This window comes from Microtus pennsylvanicus, chromosome 21 (assembly GCF_037038515.1).
Source record: "Microtus pennsylvanicus isolate mMicPen1 chromosome 21, mMicPen1.hap1, whole genome shotgun sequence".
NCBI classification, from domain to species: domain Eukaryota; kingdom Metazoa; phylum Chordata; class Mammalia; order Rodentia; family Cricetidae; genus Microtus; species Microtus pennsylvanicus.
The window spans coordinates 23,258,880-23,280,870 of record NC_134599.1 but is presented as its reverse complement, the minus strand read 5'-3'; the positions used below and the strand labels follow the sequence as shown (position 1 = coordinate 23,280,870).

Here is a 21,991-nt window from a genome sequence, read left to right as displayed (position 1 = left end):
ATCAATAAACTAAAAGTCTTTAGATACTGTGTACCCTACACATAGACTAAACTCTTTAAATGCACCAGTTTTCAAACTATACAGAAAACAAACCGTGGAGTTGCAAATTAAAGTTAAACAATAAGAGCTTTTTAAAACTTGTAGAAAACAAATCAGGGTTACAAACTTGTTACGACAATGCTATACACTGTGTCTAGTGTGGCCCATATTTCTTCATCCAGGTTGAGTTATTCTTTAGTATTCTTTCATCCAAATACATCCTTTCCTACCAGAAACTCCTACAGGGTAGGCTTGGGGTAACAAATCTCTTGAATTTCTTAAAAATCCGTAAGAATATCATAATTTGTACCTCATTTCTTTGTGCATTTTTGGTTTTTGAAATAGGTCTTATTAAGTAGCTTGGGTTGCCTTCAAACTGTGAACCTTCTGCCTCAGCCTCCTCAATACTTGGAATACAGACACACATCACCATTCCCAGACACTCAGTTTTGCCAAGATTCCTAGTTTGGTAAACTTTTTTGTTGTAACTATATAAAAACAAAACAAAAGCTCATCTATTTCTCACCTCTGTCCCAGACCAAGCTTGAGGAATGCACCAAGTGCAGATGACTGTGGGGGACCACACTCATCTCCAGAGAGTGGAAGGCCTCTCATAATGGAGAGGCAATTCTAACACAAAAGCAGGAAAATCTTGGCAAAAACAGAAGGCATGTCCATCCTCTTCTCTAACACTAACCTTAAGGTCCTCAGTCAAATCTCATCACAATCTTGGCCTGTAGTAATAGGGGCGGCGGCAGGGTTGCGTCCCCAAATCCCCAGCCGCCTGGCTCTGCCCGGCTAGCTTATGCCCCGAAATAATTACACAGACACTGTATTCATTTAATCACTGCTTGGCCCTTAGCTCTAGCCTCTTCTAGGCTAATTCTCACATATTAATTTAGCCCATTTCTAATCATCTGTGTAGCGCCCCTAGGTGCGCTTACCGGGAAGATTCTAGCCTAAGTCCATCCTGGGTTGGAGCTTCATAGCGTGTGTCTTCCCTGGAGCAGGTAGCATGGCGTCTCTCTTGCGTCTGCTCCGGAGAAGAGAGCTGTGGAGTCTGACCTCACTTCCTCTTCCTCCCAGCCTTCCCTTCTGTTTACTCCACCCACCTAAGGGTGGGCCTATCAAATGGGCCTAGCAGTTTCTTTATTGCTTAAACAATGAAATCAACAGATTGATATATGACACTCCCACATCACTTCCCCTTTTTCTGTTTAAACAAAAAAAGGAAGGCTTTAACCTTAATATAGCAAAATTACATATAACAAAACAGTTATCAAGTAAAAATTACAATAATCTTTATCATAACTAAGGAAAACTATAACTATAACTAACTATTTTTAACTCCATCAAAGACTCCAGAAAGATACAATACTACATAAGCAAACAAGAAAAAAGCAACTTTTAAAACTCTAGAAATGACAGAGACATCTCGCTGCCTGGACAGTCACCCAAAGTTCCTCTGTACCGTTGGGGCATCCATCTTCAGCCTTCAGGCCCATGGTATCCAGCAGACATTTCCATAAAGCAGGAAAATTCAGAGTCAGTTTAGTCACTATCTGTTGTGTCCTGCAGAATGTCTCACAGACTCTTTCATGAATCAGGAACCCCGAAAGATCATCTCACCTTAGGCAAGTTCAGTAGTCCTCTCTCTGCGGGTTCTCTGTGTCCAGTTTATGCAATAGTCCAGGCAAGAGCAGTTTCTTGCCCAAATGGCTATCAAACTCCATAAGGATCCTCTTCAATGCCCATCTTCCTCTTGAAGTAGATTGGTGCTGCCAGGAGCAGAGTGTCTCATTGTCATGAAAAGTCCTCAGTTATTAAAACATTAAATGTCCTATTCTGTAATCTTCGAAAGACATGAAGAATGTCTATCTAAACTATATCTCTATATATCTAGAAAATCTAACTAACATGACTACAAGCTTTACTGTTATCGATGATTATCCATTAACAACCTGTATTTCTTAATTATACAGTAAATATTTAAATGAACTACACAATCACAATACCTTAATCAAAATCAGAAACACTTATACATATAACAAAATTGACCTTAAAATCATACCAATGCAAATTATTCATACCTATATCATTGGCCCACTGCACAGGGTTTAGCCCTCTTAATCCTGGAGGTCTTCGTAGCAGGAAGGAATAGAACTACCTTGGGTCCTGTTACAAAAACTTCCAGGAGGGCTTCAGGCCAGAAATAAAGTGATTTCCAATCTCCCTTGTTTGGCTAACTTTGCTCTCCGCTTGGAGATCTCCAAGTAAGATGCTGTTTCCTGGACCAATAAACCTAACACTTGGCTTCCCCAAACCCCAGTTAGGAGGAGAAGATAGCCAGCTTAACGTTTTCCTTTGTGTTCCTTCTCAGTAACAACAAAAAATAAAACCAAAACACTCTAAAGAGCTGTGACAGTGTGGTGCTAGGGAGATAGATTGCTCAGTCAGTAAGCTGCTTCCTGGAGAAGCAGGAAGCCCTCAGTTCAAATTCACAGTCTCAGGCCATGTACCAGGAGTGCTGGGGTGACCTGTAATACTAGCATTAGGGAGGCAGAGACAGGAGGATCCCTGGGGTTTGCTGGCTACCTATTCGTGCCAAGCACACGGTTCCAGTTCAGTGAGAGATGCTGTCTCAAAAACCAAGGTGACAAGCCACTGAGGAAGACAACCAACATGGACCTCTGGCCTCTACAGGCACAAGTGTGTATGCAACCATGCGCAAACACTCACATATGTATACACACAGAGAGAGAGAGACAGACAGACACACACACACACACAGCTCTAGGTTAAAGAGGCCAGGTCTCAAGCCCTGGCTCCCCTGCTCTCCACGGCCTGTCAGCTAGAACACATCAACTTCATTAGCTTACCCTGCCAGCCTAAGATTCCTCGGCAGTAGACTGGAGATAGCATCTATTTTCCAAAGCTGTAATTATACAAAGTGGATCTGTTTCCTCTCTCTTTTCTCTCAGGTAATACTCAATCATCATTTATTCTAAGACTTTAATTTGGTTGGCAATGTGCCCTGCTGCCCATCAATAGCACCTTTTCATGACTCCAAAGAAAATATCAAACAGAAATCTACACAGAGAATATCAATATGCAGCTATCTATGACAGCTGTGTGATACTTGGAAAGCAGCAGCGAACAGTGGTGGCAGAAATCTGAAGGGAATTACTTAGTTGGGGAAAGGGTGGTGGCGGCTCAGCTGCCCAGAAGGGACATAAGAGTGACAAAAATGGGAGTCATGGCTATATTAGAATATATAACAGTCAAAAAGCATACAGCTTAATAAACTGCATGTTTAATTACAAGTAACCTATACTTCAATTAAGAAAATATTGTTAGAAACCGCTCACACGAACGTTAATCTGAGGAGGAAATATTTCACACAAATCTTCCCACAGACATCAAAGTACGTGTGATTCTAATGCTTCAGTTCCCACTAACTACATAAGCTTTCCAGGCCTCACTGTAATGGTCATCACCTTGAAGAATCCACTCCAAATACTGTACTCTATAAAGAAATCCATGTTAAGTGGCTAGAAAACATTAAGCACTCAATATGTGATTAATAGATTTTACTATGTAAAACTGAAATTCCTTTTCCAGATGATTGATTGCCAACTGTAGTGGTTTGAATGAAAAAATGTTCCCCATGGGCTCATAGGGCGTGGCGCTATTGTGGTCTTCTTGGAGCAGGTGCGGCCTTGTTGGAGGAAGTAGGTCACTGGGGGCGGGCTTTGAGGTTTCAGAAGCCAAAGTCAGTCCCAGTGTCTCTCTCTTCCTGTTGTCTGTGGATCTGGATGCAGAACTGTCAGCCACCTCCGCAGCACCATGCCTGCCTGCCATGATGATAACAAACTAAACCTCTGAACTGCAAACCAGCCCCAATTAAATGTTTTCCTTTAGCTAGGCATGGTGGCACACGTCTTTAATCCCAGCACTCAGGAGGCAGAAACATGTGGATCTTTGTGAGTTCGAGGCCAGCCTGGTCTACAGAGTGAGTTATGGGACAGTTACACAGAGAAACCCTGTCTTGAACCAGAGACCCTCCCCACAAAAGATTTTCCCTTAGAAGAGGTGCATAGTCAAAGTGTCTCTTTCCAGCAGTAGAAACCCTAACTAAAACACCATCTCATCAAAAATAAGTCTAAAATTAAGAAACCAGGAAGAAATAACAGGTCACTTAGAATTTGTCCAAGGAAAGAAGCATCCACACAAGGATTTGCTCACCCACTTGTAGAAACTTGGGAAATGAACAAGGACTAATTATAAAAACAAAAATCAGATTTAATGACTGGTAAGGAAGAGCAAGAGTGTAAGTGCAGACGTTAGAAAAACCATGCTAGGTAGTGCTGATACAGAACACTATGCCTGAGTTTTACCAGTCTATACTTCACTCTCAGTTAAGGCTGAAGAAACAACAACAAAGATATACTGGTAATAGGGTCGCTCACTGATTCCCTTTACAAATATTAGAAGAAGGAAATAAAACAGGGTAATTTGCAGCTAGTTTACACCACTGTCCGTATTATAAAAAATACAAATTCATACATTTTTATATACTCACTATGGGGAAAAACTAAATCACCATAATCCATACCTATAAAAAAAGAATGAGGGTTAGAACTTTAGTAGAGTACACAAAAAGGAAAAGAAAAAAATAATTTCAAAGCAAGTTACAATAGAATGGGGTCAACAGTGTCAAACAAAAGAATATCAGAGATTTTTCTGAAAGACAACTGCTACCAAATATATCGAGTCAAATTAAGTTTTACCCAAGATAAAAACATTCCAGGCCACCTACCGATTGTGGTGGTGCACACTGACCGACTGCTGTAATGTGTGCCGACAGACAATACACTACAAAGCAATGCATGCCAGAGCCGATTGCCAGTAACCAGGACTCTGTGCCAAGGATGGCTTAGCCACTAGAAAGTGATTGTGAGCATGGCTGCAGAAGCTAACCAGTGTCATCAGAATTCTATGACATTTCTCTAGAGAGCCACTTACAGGGCTTCCCCAAGAAACAAACAGACACACGGTTTTCCCATGTTATTTCTACAACTGAATGTCTGAGGGTTCTCTACGGTGAAGGTCAGCTGACCTAAGTCACTGGTTACCTAGAAATGACATTCTCGGTACTATCTCCTCAGTAAGTCCAAATGTGCATATCAGGCTAACAGCTCTAACATGACACCGTGAGAACCCGTGATGCTGCTCAACGTGCTTCACAGACATTGCATAGAACAATGCTAGATCTCGTGCACACAGCAGGACTGCAGGAGGACAGTCTCCATGCTAGATCTCGTGCACACAGCAGGACTACAGGAGGACAGTCTCAATGCTAGATCTCGTGCACACAGGACTGCAGGAGGACAGTCTCAATGCTAGATCTCGTGCACACAGGACTGCAGGAGGACAGTCTCAATGCTAGATCTCGTGCACACAGGACTGCAGGAGGACAGTCTCAATGCTAGATCTCGTGCACACAGGACTGCAGGAGGACAGTCTCAATGCTAGATCTCGTGCACACAGGACTGCAGGAGGACAGTCTCCATGCTAGATCTCGTGCACACAGCAGGACTGCAGGAGGACAGTCTCCATGCTAGATCTCATGCACACAGCAGGACTGCAGGAGGACAGTCTCAATGCTAGATCTCATGCACACAGCAGGACTGCAGGAGGACAGTCTCAATGCTAGATCTCGTGCACACAGGACTGCAGGAGGACAGTCTCAATGCTAGGTCTCGTGCACACAGGACTGCAGGAGGACAGTCTCCATGCTAGGTCTCATGCACACAGCAGGACTGCAGGAGGACAGTCTCAATGCTAGATCTCGTGCACACAGGACTGCAGGAGGACAGTCTCCATGCTAGATCTCGTGCACACAGGACTGCAGGAGGACAGTCTCAATGCTAGATCTCGTGCACACAGGACTGCAGGAGGACAGTCTCAATGCTAGATCTCGTGCACACAGGACTGCAGGAAGACAGTCTCAATGCTAGATCTCGTGCACACAGGACTGCAGGAGGACAGTCTCCATGCTAGATCTCGTGCACACAGGACTGCAGGAAGACAGTCTCAATGCTAGATCTCGTGCACACAGGACTGCAGGAAGACAGTCTCAATGCTAGATCTCGTGCACACAGGACTGCAGGAGGACAGTCTCAATGCTAGATCTCGTGCACACAGCAGGACTGCAGGAGGGCAGTCTCAATGCTAGATCTCGTGCACACAGGACTGCAGGAGGACAGTCTCAATGCTAGATCACATGCACACAGCAGGACTGCAGGAGGACAGTCTCAATGCTAGATCTCGTGCACACAGCAGGACTGCAGGAGGACAGTCTCAATGCTAGATCTCGTGCACACAGCAGGACTGCAGGAGGACAGTCTCAATGCTAGATCTCGTGCACACAGCAGGACTGCAAGAGGGCAGTCTCAATGCTAGATCTCGTGCACACAGGACTGCAGGAAGACAGTCTCAATGCTAGATCTCGTGCACACAGGACTGCAGGAGGACAGTCTCCATGCTAGATCTCATGCACACAGCAGGACTGCAGGACAGTCTCCATGCTAGATCTCGTGCACACAGCAGGACTGCAGGAGGACAGTCTCCATGCTAGATCTCGGTGCATACAGCAGGACTGCAGGAGGACAGTCTCCATGCTAGATCTCGTGCACACAGGACTGCAGGAAGACAGTCTCAATGCTAGATCTCGTGCACACAGGACTGCAGGAGGACAGTCTCAATGCTAGATCTCGTGCACACAGGACTGCAGGAGGACAGTCTCCATTCTAGATCTCGGTGCATACAGCAGGACTGCAGGAGGACAGTCTCCATGCTAGATCTCGTGCACACAGGACTGCAGGAAGACAGTCTCAATGCTAGATCTCGTGCACACAGGACTGCAGGAAGACAGTCTCAATGCTAGATCTCGTGCACACAGGACTACAGGAGGACAGTCTCCATGCTAGATCTCGGTGCATACAGCAGGACTGCAGGAGGTCAGTCTCCATGCTAGATCTCATGCACACAGGACTGCAGGAAGATAGTCTCAATGCTAGATCTCGTGCACACAGGACTGCAGGAGGACAGTCTCAATGCTAGATCTCGTGCACACAGCAGGACTGCAGGAGGGCAGTCTCAATGCTAGATCTCGTGCACACAGGACTGCAGGAGGACAGTCTCAATGCTAGATCTCGTGCACACAGGACTGCAGGACAGTCTCAAGAGTCCAACGTCACCCTTGATTCCTGCAAAATACACTCAACTTCTAATGAAACCAATTACAAAGTCATTTAAATATTCATGCTTTGGGTCTGGAAAGATAGCTCAGTGGTTAAGAGCACTGGTTGCTCTTCCAGAGATCCTAGGTTCAATTCCCAGCACCCACTCAGCAGCTTACAACTGTCTGTAACCCCAGTCCCAGGGGATCCAATGTCCTCTTCTGGCTTCCATGAGCACTGCATGCTTGTGGTATACATACACATAGGCAAAACTCTCATATACATTAAAATAAATGTTCATGCTTAGATAAAGTAAGTGTGTATTAACACTCTGATTTGAGAAAATGGAATAATGAGGGGAAAATAAAATAGAAAATGTTAACTGGCCATGAATGTAAATAAATTCTAATAATTTTATCTCACAAATAGGCAAATTTTCACAAAAGCTCCCATAAGACAATGTGCTAAGACACACATAGGATTACAAATTGTAAATGGAAACCAGCACAATTTACTGTGGTTGAAACGGTTTTCTATGAACCTGAGCAGAGGTGCATCCCTCTAATCCCAGCACTCAGTAAGCAGAGGTAGGTGGTTCAAGGCTGGCCCTGTCTACACAGCAAGTTCCAGGACAGCCAGGGTATGTAGAGAGACCCTGCCCCCACTTCTACCTCCAAAAAAAAAAAAAGGAAAAACAGAAAAAGAAAAGAGCGTAGATCACTGGAGGAGTGAGGAGCTATAAATGACTGCTAAAGCCAGTTTGAAAAGTTCAGTTAGGACGACAGCTAAGGCTGGAGCTGTGGCTCAGGGCTGGAGCGCTTGCCTGGCAGGTGCCCAGCCCTGGCCCCATCCTCAGCAGCCCAGGACGGGAGGTGAAGCATGGCAGGCAGTTTGTGCTGGGAAAGTTATGCTTAATATTTTTTTCTTTTTCTGAAAAATGCTTAAATATATCCCTTAAATGTGTTTCTTGGCTCCTTTTACTGTTACTTTTATTTATTACTGTGCTTTTATTCGTTAGCCAAGTAAACAACTCACAGTTTTATCTTTAGAATCAAATAATTACTCTCAGAGCGTTTCTGTTGGAACGCAGCAGCATGACTCTCTTCCCTCTAGCTCATCCGCTCACAGACAAACACGGCAGCAACATCGTAACAACTTGCTTCATCCTGAGAGGGAGGCTCCGGAGCTGGTGCCCAGTTAGAAAAGGAAATCCAAACATTCACCAATCCCACTCAGATGCTACACTTGCAAGAGACAGGAATCATCCAGACAGATCCTGTTTTCTTCGAAACAATTGTTCCACATCTTCTTGCCTTTTTCTGAAATACTTGTCTCTCAGTTTTACCATAATTGATATACCATAGTCAATGAAAATCAGCATTACCTTGGTGACTTCATAACTCTTTAAAAAAGAAATTCCTTTTTAAAATAATCTTTAGATGGCTTTTTATTTGAGCCATCAGTTCCTTTAAGATACGGAAAGTGACAGGGAATGGAGACATATATACATATATATTCCAGGTCAGATAAAGCCTCTGTTAGCACAAATTACCCCTCCCAGCTGCACTGAGAATTAAGTGAGCTAATACATGCTAAGGACCAGAATAGGATCCAACACAGCAAGCTCTTGGTAGATACAGTTATCACTTTACCATGTCCCATCTGACTCGTCCTCCGTGTTCCTTAGAATGCAGAGAAGAATGGCAGGAAAAAAAAGATACCTCCTCCCTTTTTGCACTTACACACCATGGACCACACAAGTCTTGTGCCTATTCTCTTACAGGAGAAGGTTCTAGATTGAACCACTTAGATTCTCTTTATAGCACTAGCCCCTTGGTGTCAAGCATGAAAGAATAATCAGGACTGTTTCTGGATCCTCAAAGCCAGTGAGCCAATGGTACTAGTCCTTGGCTATACGCAGATTATCGAGGGCTAAGGGACTGACTTAGAACAACCCATTCACACCAGAAAGTGAACGAAAGACAAACGCGAGGCAAACGACAGCAGAAAAGTGGTCTCAAACTGACTTACCATGGTCACTTAGGGGCATTAAGGAGGAGATGGCTTGGCCAATAGGCCAGTGTGACTGACAAGCAGAATGCCACTGGAGACTGTCCACATAAGTCTTAACAGGAAGTAGAGGAGTGTCTCACTTCGTTATGCACTGGCACATAAGTCTATCCAGTTTAGCCCCAGAGAACTCCACACCAAGATCTTCTACTGTGTCCTCCCCAACCTTCACCTCCCACCCCTGCTGCCACCTAATATCCTGTCAATTTTATCTCAGTTTTCTGAGGGGCTGGGGAGACAGTTCATCAAATAAGTGCTTGAGAACAACGAGTCCAATCCAGACACAACAGTACATGCCTGCAAATCCAGACACAACAGCACACACCTGCAATTCCAGACACAACAGCACACACCTGCAAATCCAGGGCTCTATAGGCAGAAAGAAAGAGGATCCCAAGGGCATTAACCAGTTGGTCTAAGTCACATCCCTAAGCTCCAGGTTCAGCGAAAGACTCTGCCTCAAGAAATAAACGGTCTTCACAGATAAACCCAACAAGGTCCCTTTGTGCCCTGACTGTATCAGCTGCCTTTGTGGTCACTATGACCAAGTGCTGGAGGAAAATGGCTTAAGGCAGTAAGATCTGCGCAGGTTCACATTGCAAAGGACTGCAGTTTATCAAAGGACAGTAGGGAGGCATGGCACTCATGGAGGAATGAATATGTGGCCAAGTCACCTCACATGGCACTGACCAGGAGGTAGAGAGAGCAGACTGGAACCAGGGGCTGATGTAACCTTTCAAGACCTAGCCTTCAGAACCCATTCCCACCAGCCTGTCTTCACCTCCTTCAAGATAGTGTTGCCAGCTGTACACAGTGCTGAAAGCATAGGCCTCTGGGAGACACACAGCTCCTACTCAAACTGTGACAGGGACTGGGAAGCACAGAGAACTTCAGCGTCCAGTGACATCAAATGAGCAGTGCCATGGCTCGTATCTCACACATGTGTAAGAAAATTAATCACAAGTGTAAAATGGAAAACAATGCCAATTCAAGTGACTTACACTTGCCCTGAGGTTTTACAAACAAGTTTCTAAAATCTTTCTTAGTCAAGAAAGACCTTAAAACCAGTTGAAATACACAAAATCTAGGTACAGAAGAGTGGGCTGTGACATACTGAGATCTGTCCTGAGCATCATCTGCGCCCTGCCCCAAGAGGCCAAGTGTGCAGGAGACAGAAGTAGGCAGTGCTCCACTACTGAGCCACGTTCTCAGCCTAGCTTGCACTTAAACTAATGTCTGGACTCTGAAATGCAATCCCTTCTTCCCACAGTGGACAATACGTACAATGAAAGACAGTGAAGGAAAGAGGAGCAAGACCGACTGAAAGTTAGAATCTCTCCTCCGTGTGCATAGTTCTACTTGAAGTTATAGATTTTCTCAGTGAATTACATGGAACCAAAGCCTTAAAGTCACCTTGGCCAATTACATATGTATGCTTCCAAAACATGTACATGAGCCAAACACAAGGGAGTTAAGATAGGACTGTGATAAGCTGTGTTTAGAACTGGGATATATATGCCATGAGATTTGCAAGGTATTATCATATATTAGATGTTACATCTGTGTTTGTGTTGTATGGTTTTTATAAATTGAATTTCATCATTTTAAATAGCATATGTTGACTACTACAAGAGCAAAAGAATAAAGTGCTGTTTTCTAGCCCTCTGACTCCAGAACACATAAATTCCTGAGTATTGTCTCTTTGTACACTGCCTAATATTATAATTCAACCCAAAAGGTCTTGCTTATTTCATGCTACTATGCAGAAACCATAGTGGCTGCAAATCTCAATACTCTCTTCAAGAATAACTTCATCTAAGCAGAAAGACTGTATCTTCAGTGTTGTAAACAAAATACCACCCATTCTTCCTATGCTGTCCAAGCCTTGGATGCACGCAGCAAGTGCTGCATGAATATATACAGAATTTGCTCCCACTATTACAAACCACAGAAAGCAGAGTTACCCAAAGAATAAGTAATGCAAGGAGCTTCTATTTTGTCTCTGCACGCTGACAGCATGTGTGTAAGCCATGAGTCAGACTTCCATACATGAGCTGCAGCAATACTCTGTGTGACTGCACAAATACACTTAACATCGACATGCCAGGAACGCTAAGTAACCAGAATGGATGACTGAAGAACAGAAATGTGGTTTACATACATTACATGTGTTTAATATTAAAGAAAACAACGTATATCACAGAATAGAAAAACAGTAAAACCAAGCTGAAATAACAAAATGTGAACCTCCTACCTGAACATCTTTGTATTTGTCTCGAAGGTCCAGGAGCCGGTGGTAAGCTTTAATGGCTTCTGCAAACTCCCCAACGTCTGTGCTAGTGAGAATATAGTTTTCCCAGATTTGCCAGTGTTCATAGTTACATTTGAGAGCTTCTTGTAAAGTTCTAAAAGCTTTGACTCTGTGGGAGGTCAGATTTTAAAGAAAGGAACAATAAATTCTTTCCAATTAAGACAAATCGCGGCTACGTGCATATGACGTGAATGGGAATGGCACTCTTCAGTCGCCTGTATCAATGCATCACTTGGGAATCAGATGCCCAAACAGCATAGAATCACCAAGGTTCCCTGTATAGTTCAATAACTACATGAGGGGCACAGAGCACTCTATGATTATATGTCTTCCCTAATTTATTCACAGCCAATAAGGACATTACAACAAGGCATCAATCTCAATATTGCCCCAAGAACAGGCTGATTCAAGTACCAGACTCCAGTCAAGAGTGACCTACCCAGTGCGGCTGTAACCTGCATCCTGCAAGACGGAGAAGGGAAAGCATAGCAGTAGGCAGGACAGACATGAGGTCAAAAAAAAGTTTATATCCTGTTGGGTAATTTTGTAGACTGCCCTGTCTTTGCGTAGACCCCTCCCACCCCCGCCAGGTTATATGATTTTGTTTTGTAGATTTATCTAGAGTGTCAGGAGCATTTGCCCTTTCTTTATCCACTCCAGTTAGCTCAGTTCTCCCAGTTTCCAGGTCCCTCCCTACTCTGTCTCAAACACTGCCTCCTGATACATAGTCCCCAAAGTTTCTCTCTGTTGGTTTCCCACCAAAATCTCAGGCTATTCCCAACAGTATAGTCTCAACATGCTCGTCAGGGTTAGAAGACAGTGAGTCGAGTGTGACCCCTTTTCCATCCTTCTTCACTAGAGATCTTACATTACTCTACAGCTGGACTACTTTCCTTCCACCTCCTAAAGTAACTCACTCGATTATGTCACTCTACATTTGGTCACATGGCTTTCTTTGCCGAAAAGGTGTCCTTTATCCTTTCCACGTCCTTCAAATCTAGCTTCAGCACAAGACAAGCATCTGTGAGTCAGGCTCCCAGACCTTCTCCTCTGAGCTCCTCCCAGGACTACATACATTCCTGACCGCAGCAGGTGAGCAGGGCACCTACTCCATCAGCTTCCTCGCACTCACGCTTGATGCTTACCACGTACGGCTTGTGTCACTAATCAGCTTTTAAAATAATACTGCAGACTGATTGATTTCTTAAATCTACATCTCCAGAAGAATAGGGTCATGTTTATATTTTATAAAAATGTCTAAGACAAGCAATTAATAAGAAAACTACCAACTGAGTTGAACAGCTATAGGTTTGTTTGGTTTTATCATGTAATGAAATTTAAGCAGAAAAATTGGTGGCAAAGAACAATTTTTAAAGATATTTTTTTATTATGCATAATGCATACTTATTATACATTAAATGTTTTCAAGAAATAACTATACAATTAGAATTCAAAGGTTCACTAAGTTATTGTAACTTACATACAAGAACAGGAAAAAAGAAACAAAGAGCTAGACACAGATTTTAAATATTCAGTTGGAGGAAATCTTATTAATTTTAGGGGGAAACCAAGTTCTTCATATGGGAGTTGTGTACTTACTTTTGTTTTAATCGAATATAAGAAGTGGATAAATTGTTCCAAGCCTCAGCGTTCTGAAACAATGAATGATCCAGTTAGAGACTGTTCTTAGGTAAGACACTTGATAAAACCAAAATACAACCCATTTTCCTAGTCTGATACGTACTCCTAAGAAACAAAAACCACAATTTTCAGTAATGTATTTGAAAGAAAAAAATGGCATAAAGTTAAACTTTATTTTTATAGCTTACAAAAGAAATTTAAAAACCCCAATCAGCCAATGACATAGGTATCATAGCACTGACTCAGTTCAGTTAAATTTTTATTTTCAAATTTTGACATATAAAATAGTTAGAAAATTTACAATATAATTTAACTAATATGTCTATATTTATTATTATTCGAGTAAAATCAAGACTACATAAATATTGATTCTAATAAGAATGTTATGAATTCTACTTTTTTTAATTTTTAAATAAAATATAGCTTTTAACTGCCACACATAGGATTTTAAAGTTAAATGGTACTGACTGCCCTGTCCAGATGTGGCAAAGCTAGTACCTGGCTAGCCTTCTCACCATAAAACAAAGTAAGCAGCAGCACAGGAGCGACCCTGCAGGTGGGGGAGGGGAGCACTATGGGGTCTCAGCAGGCAGTCCAGCCGCTGCCTGGCCCCCACACAGACAGGCAGACACTGGTCACAGCACAGCCCTCTGAGATGAAGGAAGGGGACCAGACTACAGGGCTGAGAAGGCAAATGGGAGCTGCAGCAAAACGCCATAGAAGAGAGGTAAAAGATCAAGTTCTAGAAAGTTCAGTAAGCATCCCGAGTCCTAGGATGGGCAATAAGCTTTACTACACCACTAGACTTTCTGTGGCACGACAAAAACAAAACAAAACAACAACAAAAACAAATAAATGTCAAAATGCTTCGTGCTAGAGGTCACACAGTACCAGGAGTTTAAAGTTCTGACCAATCAGGAGGAAGAGTTCTTACTGTCTAACATGACACTCAACTCAGTCCAAGAAAGCTTATCTCCTAACAGGACGATTATAACTTAGAAAACAACAGTCCCAAATTTATCCTAACAAAGCTTAATTCAAGATAACCCATAAGTAAATTAACTGAATGCGAAAATAAAGCTCAGTCTTCCAGAAGGAAAATAAGGAACCGCAGAGACTTAACAACCACATACAATGTATAGGGCACAACAATAAAAGAGGTCAGAGCCAAGCACGGGGGCAAATCCCAGTGCTCAGGAGGTAGAGGCTGGGGATAGGAGGCTTGAGGCCAGCATGAACTATGTAGTAAAATACTGTCTCAAACAAAAAGAGAGAAATAAAGATAACTGACAGATAGCAGGAAGGGAAGAAAGAAAAGAGGGAGGGAGGGAGGGAGGGAGGGAGGGAGGGAGGGAGGGAGGGAGGGAGGAACAGAGGAACAGAGGGAGAGAAAGAGGGGCGAGGACCAAATAAACTGGTAAAGTTGAAAAGAGGTGAAAGAAGTTTCACCCATAACCAAAGATAGATAAAAATGAAAATAGAACAAAATAGGCAAGAGTTGCCGGCACAAGTGAGAAAGGACTTGATGATGGTTATCACAGCACACTCACAGACTTAGGAGACATGGACACAGTGAGAGGACGGTGGGGACTGAGCGCATGACAAATGCTTCAGTCGCACTGTCTTTCGTCCAACTGGTCCAAGGGATGCTCTGTGTGGCCTGCTGGGACTCACAGAGCAATGGGAAGTGTGAAGGGAAACTGTGCCGGACACCGTAAGCATATAAAACACTTACAATTAGAGTGCCAGAAAGAAGAGAGGCCAGGCAACTCAGAGAGTGAGTAGCATGTGTGAGCCCACATTCAATCCCCATCGACACAAGCCAGAAGGATAAACAGTAGAAAAAACAATAGCTAAAGATTCCCAAATTTGATGAAACTTACCCATAACACCCCCCCAAAATGTTAAAGTCCCCAAGAAAAACATACACAAAGAAAAAAATCATACTAATACTGCTTTAAAAAAAGGTCAAGACAGGTGGTGGCAGCACACATCTTTAACTCTAGCACTTGGGAGACAGAGGCAGACGGATCTCTGCAAGTTCAAGGCCAGCCTGGTCTACAGAGAGAGTTCCAGGACAGTAAAGGCTACACAGAGAAACCCTGTCTCAAAAAAAATCGGCGGGGGATAAGATTGTGGAGGCAGATATATTAAAGATACATTATACATAAGAAGAAAAATGTGTCCAAAGGATAAAAATTTTAAATTAATATACAAAACAACTATTGCTCTATGTTCTGCTGATACACTACAAAATAAATTTAAACCTAGCAGTATTTATAACAGGATCAAACAATCTCAATTCAGGCTTGCATCTTAAAGAAATTACAAACTATGTCCACATAAAGATTTTTATAAAATGCTCATAGTAGGGTTATCACGCTACTGCAGCACAAACAACACAAAGATGAGGTCTGCACTCACTATCGATGCCACAAAGCATTAAAAAGACAACTATTACAACTAACAGCACACAAATTCTGAAATGCATCCCAAGAGAAAGAACTATGAACAAGTGAGCTTCTAATGTGCAGTTAACTAAACCAAAGGTATGGAATAACATACAGAGAAAAACAGTAGCACAGCTACTGAGGGACAGAGGAGGGAGCTCACGGGGACAGGAAAGGAGACAAGAGGTAGGCTCTGGGGGCAATGGCGTTTTGTAGCCTGCTTTTCCAGCCAATCCACACTGTTCATTTGAGAGTTGCATGCAGTCTTGAAGTTACACTGCATGTAAAGGATGAAAAAGAAAAGAAGGCAGGTGATATTTGGTTACTATTTCAATTATACAATTTGCTATGCATTTGAGATGAAAGATGAACTCTGAAAATCAGGAGTTCATTACACAAATGCCTATTATTAATACAATCTTCTTTGTTTTCATTAGACCCAAGTTATTCAGCAATTTAGACATTTATAAATGGTAGCTGCAGGGGCTGCAAAGGTGGAGCCATGGGAGAGTGCTCATTGCACATGCAAGAGGGCCTGAGTTCAGAAGCCCAGATGCTTGTGAAAAGCCAGGATGGTGAGAAAGAAATAGGGAGAGACGGCTCTAGAGCTGGTGGCCAGCCAGCCTCGTCAGTCAGGTGAGCTCCAGGCTCAGTGAGAGGCCCTGCCTCAAAAAAGTAAGTGAAAATGAAAGAAACACCTGATGCCAATTTATGAGCTCTACATATTCACACACAGGTAATGCACATTCAATATGTAATGCCCCACACACAGAGTGAGAGAGAAAGAGTGATCCACCCAACTATAGTAAGTTATGTGTACACTGCGAAGACCAAATGCGAGACTGAGAAAGCTGGGGATTGAGGCCCTGGTGGACAGCATCAAACGTCTGGAACATGATGTGCCATCATAAGTTTTAATTGTGTTCATAATTTCCATGGAAGATTGTGTGGAAAATTGACAGCAATACTCTAAAGAATGAAATCAGGATTATTATAAGATGCACAAGGGCTCGGATTTGATTCCTAATGCAATAAGGAATCAAATTTATTATTATTTGTGGCTAATAATATTATTGTGGCTAATAACATGCTTCTGCCACAGAGTATTTGATCACGTATTTGAGAGATGGGAGAAGAAAAAGAAGGTAGAAAAGAAAGGGAAATAATAAGAAGCAGGGGGCTAGCAGGATGCTTCAGTGGGTCAAGGTGCTCGGTGCCAAGCCTAACAACTTGAGTTTGATCACCGGGACCTACAAGGTAGAAGAAAATCAACTCCACAGGCCTCCTCTGGCCTCCATATGCATGCATACCATGTACATTCTCCCCCAACACACAGGGAGGGAGAGAGGGAGGAAGGGAGGGAGGGAGGGAGGGAGGGAGGGAGGGAGGGAAGTTGGTTGGTAGTCAGTCTTAGCAAAAGGAGGAAAGAAAGCAGGTTTTAGGTTTTCCACACCCGTGGTGGTAATACCACGGTGCAGATCAAATGAAACCCATATCAACACCTCAGATACCGCCCATACGTTTCATTTATTTATCATTTATTTAGCGTCTGCAGAAGTTGATGTTAAAATTTGACATGAAAATTTAAGGAACCCTGAATAGCCACAACAATCATGGCAAAGAACCAAGTTCCAGTGCTCGCACTCAGCATTCTTCGTTTTCTTTTTTAATTTATTTATTTATTAAAGATTTCTGTCTCTTCCCTGCCACCGCCTCCTATTTCCCTCCCCCTCCCTCGTCAGCCCAAAGAGCAATCAGGGGATGTTCTATCGGGAACTAACCAAGGCCAGCTGGCCTGGATCTGAAAAAGCCTGGGATAAAACCAGACTCGCTGAACATAGTGGACAATGAGGACTACTGAGAACTCAAGAACAATCGCACTCAGCATTCTTAAACCTCACCTGGACGCCTCTCTGAGTGGGCTAGCACACAGACGCGATAGCGGATGAAATCTAACTGGCAGTCTATAATTGAACCCGTATTTACAGTCAACTGATTTTTGACCAGAATTACAAAAATATTCAGTGGGGGCAAAATAGTCTTTTAAACAAGTGACTGGTATTACTGGACATCCACAGGTAAAAGAAAGAAACTGGAACCCTTCCTTACTCCATACACAAAACTTCTTAAAAAGTCTGGAGCTGAAGCGACACAAACTCTTAGAAGAAAAGGTAAGGACAGCACTGGAAACGTAGCTCAGTGGTAGAGCACTTGCCTAACATGTACGACACTCTGAATTCAAGCTCCAATAATGAAAGAAAAAAATAAAGGATGAGGGTTTTGGTCATCGGGCCTTGCTCTGGCAATGAACTAGAAACAGAGGGAAAAGAACAGATGAGTTAGTTGCCATCACTGGACTGGACAGGATCTTGAATTCAAGGTCAGCCAGCTTGAGATGCACAGTGAGATCCAGGTCAGCACACACAATAACAAGAACTGGTCCCTAAAACTCCAGACTAAACAAACACAAAACGTTTGAAGCTTTTGAGCCAATAAGGTAGTTCTGTGGATAAAAGTGCTTGCTGCATATAGGCCTGAGGTTCTGAACTGGATGCCCAGAACTCAGGGAAAGAGAGAAGCAACTCCAGAAATTGTCCTCTGATCTTCACACATGCACCACGCCCATACACACACAATAACAATAACAATAAGGGCCGGAGAGAACCTCAGCAGGTAAAGGCATTGACATCATGTCTGACAACCTCTCCATTCCTGGACCCACATGGTGGAAGCAGGGGAATCTGGGACCCTCCTCTGACCTCCATGGGCACTAGGCTTGCATGTGATGCCCACACATATGTGCAGGCAAAATACCCATACACATAAAACTAAAAATTTTAAATATTTATAATTTTTTGCTTTAAATGGCATCATTAAGAAAGTGAAAGGGGCTGGGGGGACAGCCCTACAGTTAAGAGCATTTATTGTTCTTGTAGAGGACTTAGGTTTGATTCCTAGCACCACACAGTGACTCACACCACCTATAACCCCAGCCCAGGGGATCTGATGCCCTCTTCTGACCTCTTCTACATGCAAGCACCAGGTATACACATGGCACACATACATACATACAGGCAAAGTATTTGTATACATAAGATAAGTAAATCTTTTTTAAAAAGTAAAAACACAAAGAATAGGATGGTGTTACCTACAATTGATAAGGGCCTTATAATTAGAATACATAAAGAATTCTTACACCTCAACAATAAAAAACAAATTTTTAAGTGGACAAAGGATGTGAATAAACATTTCCCATAGAAGACAATCAGTCAATAAGCAAATGCAAGAATATTTAACATAATTAACCAGCCATCAAAGAAACACAAATTGAAGTCACGAGCTAGGACAGTTACAACAAAAGGAAAAAGTAGCAGGTGTTGGCAAGTATTTGAGAAACTTGGAATATAAAAAGGCTGTCTGGAAAAGTCTACCAGATACAGCAGCTCTCCCACTTTATCCTATAGGAAAGCACAAGTCCACCGGAAACTGGTAACCAAATGCTAATGGCAGAAGGATTCAGGAGGGCATCAAAGCAGAAAAGATCCAAATGCCATCGACAGATAAGTGGATACTGTGCTCTGCCCAACAATGGAACATTACCTGTCAGGAAAAAGTTAATGGAGCACCGATGCAGAACACAACAGGACGGCTGTAAAACACTGAGGGAAGTGGAAGAAGCCAGCCACTAAGTCCGCTTCTCTGAAACACTGGGACTGGAAATCTATAGGGACAGTGACTGTCTAGTGCTGGCGAAGAGAAGGGGAGGAGTGAGTCCTGATAGCAGCCAGGCTTCCTTTGGGGGGAGGAGCTTTAAAATATACTAACTTTGCAACTCTAAATATACTGAAAAAAAAATTAAAATCCTTCATTATTATTTTAAATAGCAACACTGTATGTGAGCTATCCTTTCCACAAAGTTGTTGAACAGAAAGGGAGAGACGCCACATCAAAACAATTGCCTTCTAGTGATGTAATTAACATAGGAAGCATGTTCATAAATGATAAAAGACACAGGACACTGTGCCGTACTAGTTAGGCCGATCAAGTTTTAACTATGATATGATTCCCCAGAAAGTATTTTGACTGATAAACCATATCCCTTGAGTGTGCCCTTCCATCAAATATATACTTCTACCACAAAAGCAGCTGCTACTCCGAGCTCTGCAGCATATTCAGATAACAAAAAAGAACACAAGAAACAAGGAAGAAGGCCAAACAAACTTACATCAGGCTCTAGGGTCACGCACCGCTGAAACGCCTTCGCTGAGCCCATGTAATCTTCCAAGGCCAAGTAGGCACAGCCTAGAGAAAACCAGACCCCAAGCTGCAAAGACCAAAAGTCAAAGTTAATCAGACACATAAACATATTTAGAGGATACAATCTGAACATATTTAAGATACTATCAAAGAATACACTCCTGTACAGAATTCAGAACTACATTTTAATTGCCTTGTGTTGAGTTTAAGTGTAGGAAACCCAGTGAACAAAATTTACCACGAATTTCAAAGCTAATATAACAACGAAAGCGTGTACAATATTAATATTATTTGCAACTGGTCAAAGGACCGCAAACACAAGGACAGAGTTCTGCTCTCATCCTCCATTTCCTCAGATAAACCTCCCTGGCAGGTTTCTGTGTAGGCACATCTGAAAAAAAAAAAAAACTTGGAAGAGATAGGGTAAGAATCAGGCTGAGATTTAGAAAACAGGTAATTACAAAAGCGTTCTGTTCAGTGCAGAGTTTCCTTAAAATTCAATAGAACCTGTCAAAAGGAGCTGTAGCTGGTAAAAATTCAGTGGCATTAGTCAGAAATGTATTCATTATGAGTTGAGTTTGTTTTCCTCTCAGTCACAAAGCCAGTGGTGGATGGACGCCTACTTTCCTACAGACTGAACACAAAGGCAGGAGAGCGGTAGGAAAGGAAATGACACACTCAGCATCTGGACCCGCCTTCCCTGTGCCCGCAGAGGAGGAGCTACCCCAAAGTCCCTCTTCCCTAACCAGTCCCACAAAAACCTGGTCCATAAGGAGGGTAGAGGCCTCTTTAAACCTAAAAGATAAAGATTTTTAGCTGATAGTTAGAGAGAAAGCTTTCAAGGCAAATACCCTCAGGCAATTTAACACTTCACTCTGAATGCACAGAGTCTATAAATAACCAGCAAGGCCTTTCTGCAGAACAGACCTCGGTAGAGGCTAGCTGAAGGCAACAGAGACAGGAGTGCTTCTGGTGGGAGGAGGAGCAAAGAGACTTGCTGGAAACCAGCTTGCAGCCCCAAACCACGGGACTTCAAGGTGAGACAGCTTACCACTTGGTTTTCACCTGTTTTTTTTTTCTATAGACTGAATGAAAAGAACCATTCAAGGTACCAAAACACATTCCCTGAACACGACACAATCTAAAAGGACCCAAGTCCAACACTAACCTATGTGACAACAGTAGAACAAGGCCCGGCCTCCCAAACAAGTTCAAAGCTTTGAAACCTTCATGCTGTGTTTCATCAGTTCTCAGGTACAGCCTTGTTTTAACATCTCTGAAATGAAGACGTATCTGGGTTTTTATTTGTTTGCTTGGCTTTGGTTCTGGTTGATTACACAGGTCCCATTCTGCAGCCCAAACTGGCATCAAACTCATAGATCCACCTGCCCCAGCGCCTCAGGGGCCAGGGTCACTGGCACACAGTAACAACCCGATTCCTCATGGATTTTACCAGTAGCCGTTCGCTCTGTACAAAGTGGTACTTACAATGCAAGGGTCCCTTCCCAGACAGCAGACTAGAGGCAATGAACCCTAAATCACTTGGAATGAGGACTATCTCATTGCACTCTGGAACTAAGTTAGGAACACTGCAAACTGCCTTCAAGTGTCTCAAAATGTCTGGGCCTCAGCTGCCAAAAATACCAAATTCTCTCCCCACATATTGATATAAAAAAGAGTCTGTATAAAATCAAGATACAAATGAAAAACCTTATTTTTCAATCCACCAGAAAAGATTAAGAAATACTGCAAATAACAGCACTTATTTAGCTCTAACCCACACTGGTCTGATGAGGGTTATTATTTACTTTTAAATTTTAAAGACCAGTTAATGCCTTATACTCAGTATCTTAAATTTTTTATTGAAAATTTATACAGATGACTTCATCTAATATAAAGTATTAATATGGTTCTTGTGTCCTTTACCTTTGGTTATTTTTTGAAGTTGTTTGAACAATTTGCATGGAGTGAAAGTCCCA

At 42.7% G+C, this 21,991-nt stretch overlaps 1 protein-coding gene across 3 annotated transcripts in view; it reads right to left on the bottom strand.

Annotated features, from left to right (window-relative positions):
• Ttc27 (tetratricopeptide repeat domain 27) overlaps positions 1 to 21,991 on the bottom strand; it is a 152,482-nt gene that overhangs the window by 33,378 nt on the left and 97,113 nt on the right. For all 3 annotated transcript variants that reach the window (XM_075955329.1, XM_075955328.1, XM_075955330.1), the window contains 3 exons: positions 19,981 to 20,079; positions 13,264 to 13,316; positions 11,608 to 11,773 (listed from right to left, as the gene is read on the bottom strand). In XM_075955329.1, the coding sequence (XP_075811444.1) occupies positions 11,608 to 11,773; positions 13,264 to 13,316; positions 19,981 to 20,079 (318 nt within the window). The remainder of the gene's footprint in view (positions 1 to 11,607; positions 11,774 to 13,263; positions 13,317 to 19,980; positions 20,080 to 21,991) is intronic.